Genomic DNA, 9,371 nt, shown 5'->3' with positions numbered 1-9,371 from the left:
GTCATTTTTCACAAATCATAAAAAATAGTTAAAAAAAACTCAAAAATAGTAAGAGTTAGTGTTCTACAAGTTCATTATATAACTAATTTACTGAGCTATTTAGATCAAAATTTAAAATTTATACAATAAGTTTTTAAGACAATAGCACGAAAAGCCTTATACTATCCATAACACCTAAACCTTACTCCTTAAAAATATATGCATAAACCAACTTTGATATTAATAATATCTTTACAAGTACCTCAAGTTTTAAAACCATTTAGATCTCAAAATCATATAGATTTGTTTTGGAAGAGTGAATTAAGTTATAACAAATCCATATAAAAAAAAATTATGGGTTATCATATAAATAATGTGACAAACTAAATGATAGTAATTATTCTTCTATATTTATAATTGAAACACTATTTGTTGTTCAATAAAATTTTATGTAATTAATTTAAAAATATAATCATATAATTAATGTTGAAATTTAGACTAATGCCTTCACTTAGAAACTTATTCTGTTTGGATTTTGTTGCTTGTGCATGCCAATTTGATGTTATCTAAGCTTTCTTAGTAGGATCTGATAAAAACTAGCTCAGTTTTTTGTGATAGGCTGAGTAGATGTATTAGTTCTCTCTGTTTTGTAATAGTATCAGATATCTGGAACACCAACAAACTGTGTAATGGTTTCAGTTAAATGAAATTGGTGGAAACTCTCCCACTTTCTTAAACCAAAAAAAAAAATAGTAAAGTTATCAGAAGGGAAAAAGTTTCTAATGAGAAGTCGTTACACAAAGAAAGGGGAGGTAGCACAATTGGCTAGGAATAAATTCTAAGTTGTTGTACTCAAAGATCGAGAGTTCGATTCTTCATCACGACTTCGCAGCTTCTGCGAAAATTTTCAAAAAAAAAAAGATAAGTCGTTACACACTGCTGGCAATTTCTGTTGTTTTTGCAATTATTTGCAGATTGGATCAAAGGATTTTGATTTCCTTTGGTTTAAATTGCTTAGCAACGTGCCAACGTGTCAGATATTTTTGTCAACGTATTAAAAAATTATTCTTAAAAGATGTAATTAAATCGAGGTAAAGCATTCTTTCTCGATCAAACGGTCGGAAATAAGAGCTGCTAGCGGGGTCCACTACATACCATGATTAGAACCATCACGACGCGGCGATAATTCAGCTAAGCCGTCCGTTTTTCCAGATCAATTGATCGGGTTTCCGCGTCTAAAAATTCCAAACCACCACTAGGATCTGATCCATTGTTTTCTTATCAAAATAGCCTTTCGTATGGGGTGGCGACAAGGGTTGATGCACAGAAAAATGCACCAAGCAATCCGTTATCTACTTTTAATCAACTTTGTTCAATTTAATCTTTGATAAATATAAATTGTTATCCTTCGCAAATAAAAGATACATTTCTCCAGTGAAATATCAATTATCATGGCTACATTCGTTAAAAAAAAAAAAAAATTATCTCCACGTCACTTTCCTTTGTAAATCCAACGGCTTAAATTATCTCATTCAAAACGCAGTACCCGATTGGATGGGATCGGCTTGGCGACGTTTCAAGGAGTACAGAATCTTCCATTGGAGGTTGAAATGGAGGGCAGCAGAAAAGTAATAAAAATCTTCCAAAATTGGAATCCATATCCTCTACATTAACGCAACTTCTGAGTTGAAGAGTTTGCACCGTTGGATTTCATTTACGGTTTAGATTTAATTAGATCCTATCGAAAACCCGTCAAAGTTTATCGTTCTCCAGTCACATAATTATTAGAGCGCTCTTTTTTCTTCTCATCCATGTACTATTCTCTATGTTTGCTTTTTTTCATCCACTTCGTTAGAGAACAAATTGATTTTTTCAATCCCAATCCAAGTCATGGCGAGCACAGTCATAGCCATCAACTCTATCACCTCTCTGTCTCTCTCCCCACGCAAGCTCAAGCTCTCCAATTTAAATCTTCATGCACTCTAATTCTGAACCCAAAGCTCATCTTCTTCCTCCCTTCTAACGAAGAGGAAGAAAAAAACCAATAAAAGGAAGGATACGGGCTAGAGAAAAGAGAGTTTTTCAAATTTTTTTTTTTTTTTTTTTTCAAACTTCACTACTAGAGAAGGGCGACTTTTTACGAACCCGTATCCTCTCAGGTATTGCACAATTATTGCAGAGGATCACTTACTTTACGGTTTGAGATTAAATCTCAACCGGCTTGGGATTCGGGTCACCGTAGGAGCCCCATTTTTGGGCTTTGAGATTCGTGCCAAGTTAAAAAGTACGATTCAGATCTAGTAATTGTAAAAGATTCCCTTATCAGGTATTGGAGAGGATGTGAATTCACTTTTTACAGGGTCTTCAATATAGTCTAATTGAATCTGAACCGTAAATAAGATCCAACGTTTCAAACCCTTAAACTCAAAAATTACGTTAATGCAGATATAGATTCCCAAAATTGGGCCAATGTGGCACCAGCTTATAATTCGCACCCTAGCCTAAGGGCGTTTACTGATACAAAAAAAAAAAAAAAAAAAAAAAAGAATTCGCACCCTCCGAGTTATCTCATGTTTTGCGTGACTTTTTGGAAAAGCTCAAACGTTCAAATACGTTCTGCACGAATCTCAAAGCTCAAACAATACGACCCCCTCCCCTGCGCTATCTCCGAATAGGCACCGGACCTCAACCAGAAGAAACTTAACCCAACACAAACCCTGATTAATCTGTCCTCTTCGATCCACGCCACGTGTCAACAATAGACGCTCAGGATAAACCTCCCTTCCGAAAACCTCTCTAACTCACAAAAATAAATAAAACCTCTCTATAAATTCCACCTACCTCATCTTCCCTAATCAAACAAAGACAAAAACCCTAAGCCAAAAATCTCCGTTCGAACACTAGATCGGTGCCTCACCTCTCAGAAATGGCCAACCCTAAAGTTTTCTTCGACATGAAGGTCGGTGGCGCTCCGTCGGGTCGGATCGTGATAGAACTGTTTGCTGACACTGTTCCAAAAACCGCTGAGAACTTCAGAGCTCTCTGCACTGGCGAGAAAGGCTTGGGGAAATCAGGCAAGCCTCTTCACTTCAAGGGTTCCGTGTTCCACCGCGTGATCCCTGGCTTCATGTGCCAGGGTGGTGACTTCACCCGCGGTAACGGCACCGGTGGCGAGTCGATCTATGGAGAGAAGTTTGCGGATGAGAAATTCATTCACAAGCACACCGGACCGGGTATCCTGTCTATGGCCAATTCTGGTAAGAACACCAACGGATCTCAGTTCTTCATCTGCACTGCGAAAACTGAATGGCTCGATGGGAAGCACGTGGTCTTTGGCAAAGTGGTGGAGGGATTGGATGTGGTGAAGGCGATTGAGAATGTGGGGAGTCAGAGTGGGAAAACCTCAAAGCCTGTCGAAGTTGCAGACTGCGGTCAGCTGTGATAGATCTGTTTGATTTAATGCCTAGCTGAGTGTAGCACCTGTAGTGGAAGGTTTAATGGTGCTTGAATAATTGTGGGTTAAAGCTGGGATTTGCTTGGTGTTTATGTTTTAATCTGTCTTGTCTGATGTCGTGCCTGTTGTTGCAGGTTTGAACATCTACTTCCGGTTCCTGTTTTTTAGTCTGGTTCTTGAGTCCGTTATGTCTGATGTGCTTGGTTTTGAGGAATGAATAAAATATTAGCATTTTATTCCTGTTAAAAAAAACAATCTTGTTACGAGAATTGCTGGATTTGCTCTTCTTCTTTTTTTTTGTTCTATTACATAGTTAATTTTTTTGAACTGATTTTAATTTTTTGTGGGGGAGCCACAAGGGGCTCCTAATATGAAGGGCTAATGCACGGTTGATGCACAGAAGAATGCACCGAGCCACCGAGCATGAGTTCTAATTTTAGTCAAACTTCCTAATATGAAGAAAGCCTAATGCACGGTTGATGCACATAAATATAAGAGCATCTCCAACTCCAACGTGTTGTAAATTGAATTACAAAGACCAACGTGGATACATTTATTTTACTGAGGGATTGGGTTTCTCGATGGACCTGTTGCTATGCTGTTTTCCCCCATTTTTTTTCAATCTGAAGTTTTGGTGCAGTACTGATTGGCATATTTCCTAAATATAAGTGCATCTACATTCCTGAAACTATTAGAGTTTCTAATCTGATGTGATAGTTTCTAATCCAGTTTTAGGGATGTGAGAGAGTTTCTTATTTAGAAACTATGCAGGAAAGTTTCTTATTAAGAAACTGTTTATAAACTCTGTGTTGGCCAAATGATTGGCTCAAATTGTTTCCTTTTTTTTAATTTGTTACTTACGTGGCTTAATAGAAACTCTAAAATAAGTTTCAGGAATGTGAGAGTTAGAAATTTTAAAGATCATAATTTCTAAAAAATAGTTAGCAGTTATTTAAAAATCCTTTTGAGTTTTAGGAATGTAGATGCTCTTAGTCCTTAAATAGGATCTTCTTGTATAAATATGTGTTACATAAATATTGGATGTTCATTTCTTCAATTTGCTGGTATGTCATTAAATCTTGTACCAGTAGATTCTTTACCCGAGCCCAGTTGGCGATCTTGTGTGGTTACAGGTTCCTATAATGCCTCACGTCTCACATGCACAATACCTACCGCTCCATGTCTCTTTCTTAACTGTATCTGTATGTATCTAATCACATCTTCTATGACCTGCCATGGCCCATGAGGGTACACCTTGCCATTCTTCTGTCTGTACCGCTTGTACCAGTGATTTACAATCCGAGTATATAAAATTCTGGTTGAAGATCCGTATCTTCTATGAGCTTGTGTACCGATTTGGTAATAAGTAATATGTTCAGTGTTGGCTGAAATAAATTCTGTTTCATTGGCCGGTTATTGTTCATTTGAGCATTTTTTTTAAGCTGCGTTAAAGTAGGGAATATCAGTTTTGTTTTAAATAGTAGATTGAATTTCATGCAGGTAGAATGGTGCAACCTCACTTTCCTTTTATTACTGTTTCTTTGTGTGACATGTCACATTTCCCACTTTTTGAAGATTTTCTCTCTGAATTTTGTCAATATTGAAGATTTTATTACTGTTTCTTTGGCTGGTTTTTATCAATATTGAAGATTTTATCTCTGAATTTTGTCCCAGCCAGAACTGTACGGTCAGTGCTATAGGTGCAAATCTAATCCCAATTTTGTTTGTGTGACATGTCACATGTCAATTTCCCAATTTTATTTGTTTGTTGAATTTATATATTTTCGAATAAGTACCAACCAGATTGCCATACTACACACGCTCTCCTCCTCACTTTGATCTTTCAAGGTTTACATTCTTACCATTTTGTACGGGTAATTGCCAAGGGGTGAAAACGGATGGGATACGGATTGGATATTCGATAAAAAAATAATGTTTTGACTTATATTTTTCAATATTTTGACTTATAATTTCTGATGTTTAACTTATAATTCTAATTATCAATCATAATTAAATAAATTTATGTTAATTTTAATACTAAATTTAACCCGAATTACAAATCAAACACTCAGAGAGGGGCAAAAAAATTTCCAGAGAGGGCCAAAGTCGATCGGTATCGATAGATCACCACTAAAATTCAAAATCCAGGGGGGCGGCTACCCCCCCCCCCCCTCCCCCGCGATCTACTCTAGATCCACCCTGCAAATATAGATACAGATACGACCCGATCAGATATTTATTAAAATATATATAATATTATTAAAAATACTAAAATTTATAATATTTATCTAATTGTAATAGTAAATAACATAATCTTTTTCACAATATATATTAAATTGTATGATATATATCTAGTATTTAGATACGAAAAATTAAAACTTAAAACCATATCTGTATCTGCATATATATTTAGATATCAGGTATCCATATCTAATTTTCAAATTTGGATCGGATATTATCAGCTTTTTTTTTCACCCGTAATTGCCATTCCTTTTATATTTGAAAATCTCCTCTTTTTTTGTTATTCAATTATGCATATGTTCAGATCTAACTTATTATGTGTTTGCAAGCAAAGGTGCTATTTATGTCAAATCGGAACCTCTAACTATAATTGTGCACAAACTGCATAGATCATGTCCCTACTAGTCAGTTGTTATAGTTAGGTTCTTTCATTGCATAGAGAGGATTTCTGAATTTGTTGCATGGATCGTGTCTGTACCAGTCAACTGAATAAGCTTTTGAGTTTATTTTTTGTACATGTACAAGTATTACTCAAATAGACTCTGGATATCGGAATTTCAAGCAAATTTTTTTTTTTTTTGGAGAAAAACTATAGGCTTGTTACACAAGATACGATATGCAAATGATTTATGAGCAGAATAAAACTGTTCCGCCTGTACTATTTGTTCTTAAATTGGATTCATATAATACTAGACAAGCACATGCTGCTATAATTTGTATCACCTAAGGTAACATAATATTTTTGTTTCTATCTAGACCGTCCAAATATAATCTGCACGAATATTGTAGGGGCTTCGTGTGTTTCACCTCGAGCCGAATTGACCCGAATTCCGATCGGACGGTCGAAATCTAAACAAAAATATTTTGTTACCTCAGAGGATATGAATTCCCATGTGCTTGGAGATGTTAGCCATGTTCTCAGTCTGTCCAGTCTACATATAGATTTAGATGAGACTTCATCGGACATCGATATGTACAAAATAGAACTGTTTAGATATTTTTGTATTGCATTTGTTCGACATCTGGTGTGAAGAAATAGCTGCACATGGGATGTGCTACAATAATCGATTTGGAAAATTAATAACTATGAGATAATGATATTTGTGTCAATATATAAAATTTGTCGTCTTAACTTAAATGCATACAGAGTTACAGACATCCATCTAAATCTTTGAAAATAACAAAAAAACAGTCAAATCAAATTAAGATCCAATACCAAATCCATATAGTGTCACTCTCTCTATACCAAATTTTTTATTAATATCCAAAATTAATAATTAATTTTAAAAAATATCCCTTTTGGCTTTTGTGCTGGAATTCAAAATCTGTCCAAATCGATACTTTTTTTCTCAATTTCTAGTTAACTTTCCGGCAATAAAGTTTCCGGCTTGAAACCGGTCATAACCGGTGAAAATCTCGCCAGATTCTAAACCAGCAATTTTATTGCCGGTTATAAAGTTTTTTTTCTTTCTAAAACAGAAAATGTTATAAATTTTTTTATTGAAATAATAGAAATATTTAATATATTTCTTTGAAAATAGATAGAATACTATATAATTTGATTTATTAGAAAGACTACAATAAATAATTCGGATCAACATTTTCTAGGCAGGATTTTTCGCGACTGTAAGAAAAATTAATATATTTCTTTGTGTGTTATTGAAAAAAAAATAAAAATACTTGAATTCTAAGTTACTGATCTCAATTTAAAAGTCACTTCTAGGTAAATACAAAAAATATCGTGATCCTTTTATCAAAGATAATAGGACCCACAGAAAGTTAATATATTTCATGTTGTACCCACAGAAAGTTACAATATCCGTGCGATTTATGTAACATAGTAACAGTAAAAACAAGATGTTCATAACTTTTTTATTTTCAATATCAAAATTAATCTCCGACATGTTTCTTATGAGATAAAGGTCTCAATTTTAATTAATTCTCTACAGGAGGTGAAGGATACAGGATGGAACGTTAAACCTTCTATCATTATAACTAATAGAATTGGTTTTCCTACCAAATTGGAGTCTAACGGATGGAAAGAAATTTTGTTACAAATATTTAAAAAAAAATGATACAAATGTCCAACTCTATATCTTACATATGTAATTCTCATACAAGATTTTTTTTTCTCAAACCTACAACAGTCACCAAATTTTTTATTAACCTTCTAAATTTTAATCAATCAAACAAGAAATAAGACAGAAAGGAAAATTAAATTTATTTTCTCTCATTAATCATACAAAAACAAAGAAGTTAAATATGTTAATCTTCCTTCCTATTTCATTTCATTCTCTTCTATTCTTTACCTCTCATTCCTTCCTCTACTCTCCATCCAAACAAGGTGTAACGAGAACACACTGATTCTAAATGCCATTGTTTTTGCTACAATTTTCAGATCGGATCTTAGAATTGTGATTTCTTTTCGGGTTTTAAATGCCGAGTAACGTGAGTTACGTGACAGATATTTTGTCAACGTATTCAAAAAATTATTCTCAAATGATGTCATTAAATCGTTGTAAAGTATTCGTGTTAGATCAAACGGTTGGCATAAGAGCTGCTGGTTGGGTCCCCTACATACCATGATTAGAACCGTCAGGACGCGGCGAGAATTCAGCTAAGCCGTCCGTTTCTCCAGATCAATCGATCGGGTTTCCGCGTCTAAAAAATCCAAACCACGACTAGCATCTGATCCTTTGTTTCCTTATCTGACAATCGTTTCGTGTGGAGTGGTGACAAGGAACTCCTAAATTATAGTAACATGACCATACTGATAAATGAATAGTTCGAATTCGGTTCATCTGAGACAAAAATTTGTGATTAAAAAATAATTTGGTACCAAAAGGAAGCCAAAAAAAAAAACCGAAACCTCCCCCCCGCCCCCTCCAATTTTTTTTCCACGTTTTATTAACGAATAAAATGTATAATATATTTGTTTGCGTTTTATTCGGTATTCAGTTCGGAAACGTCAAAAAAATGAATAATTACCCAACTTTTCGTGTACCATGTTACTATGAACATGACTCACGTTTTATTCATGAATAAGACATTTTTTTGGGGTTCTTCGAACTGAATGGTGAATAAAACGACAAAATTATTTTCGAATTTAATTATTCGCATACCGTGCTACTATGAACATGACTCATGTTTTATTCACGAATAAGACATTTTTTTGGGGTTTTCGAACCGAATGACGAATAAAACGACTGGATTATTTTAGAATAAAATGCGAAAAAACACAACTTTTTTTTGTTAATTTTTAATTTTTTTTTGAGTTTCTTTTTTGCTACCTTATGGTACCGAATAATTTCCGAATCACAGACTTTTAACCTTGTCGAACCGAATCCGAATAATTCATTTGTACTATGCTCCTAATCAATAATCATGGTGACAAATGAATTATTTGGATTCGATTCAACGGGATCAAAATTTCATGATTTAGTAATAATTCAGGTATAATCCGAAAATTATTCGGTCCCACAAGAGAAGGAAACAAATTGTGTTTTATTCACAAATAATTTGTAAAATTCGTTTTGTTCACAAATTATTCGATAAAAATGCGATCAACTACATAATTTATTATTCAATTCAAAAATACTTAAAAAAACATTTTATTAGTGAATAAAACACAAAAAAAAATATTATTATGCTCCAAAAGAAGCCTAAATATAGTTCACGGGAATGCACGGGTTGATGC

At 34.1% G+C, this 9,371-nt stretch overlaps 1 protein-coding gene across 1 annotated transcript; it reads left to right on the top strand.

Moving 5' to 3' along the window:
* Nucleotides 1–2,812: 2,812 nt before the first annotated feature.
* On the top strand, nucleotides 2,813–3,685 carry LOC144567613 (peptidyl-prolyl cis-trans isomerase-like). The gene has a single exon (XM_078317784.1). It carries the CDS (start codon nucleotides 2,906–2,908, stop codon nucleotides 3,419–3,421), a length of 516 nt encoding a protein of 171 aa, XP_078173910.1. The 5' UTR covers nucleotides 2,813–2,905; the 3' UTR covers nucleotides 3,422–3,685.
* Nucleotides 3,686–9,371: the final 5,686 nt, after the last annotated feature.

Source organism: Carex rostrata, chromosome 16 (genome assembly GCF_964058835.1).
Source record: "Carex rostrata chromosome 16, lpCarRost1.2, whole genome shotgun sequence".
Taxonomy (NCBI): domain Eukaryota; kingdom Viridiplantae; phylum Streptophyta; class Magnoliopsida; order Poales; family Cyperaceae; genus Carex; species Carex rostrata.
The sequence above is the reverse complement of the archived record's forward strand: the minus strand, read 5'-3'. Positions and strand labels throughout refer to the sequence as shown.

What these genes read in the sequence shown, in the direction of transcription:
- LOC144567613 (XM_078317784.1), top strand. Translation starts at nt 2,906, where the DNA reads ATGGCCAACCCTAAAGTTTTCTTCGACATGAAGGTCGGTGGCGCTCCG.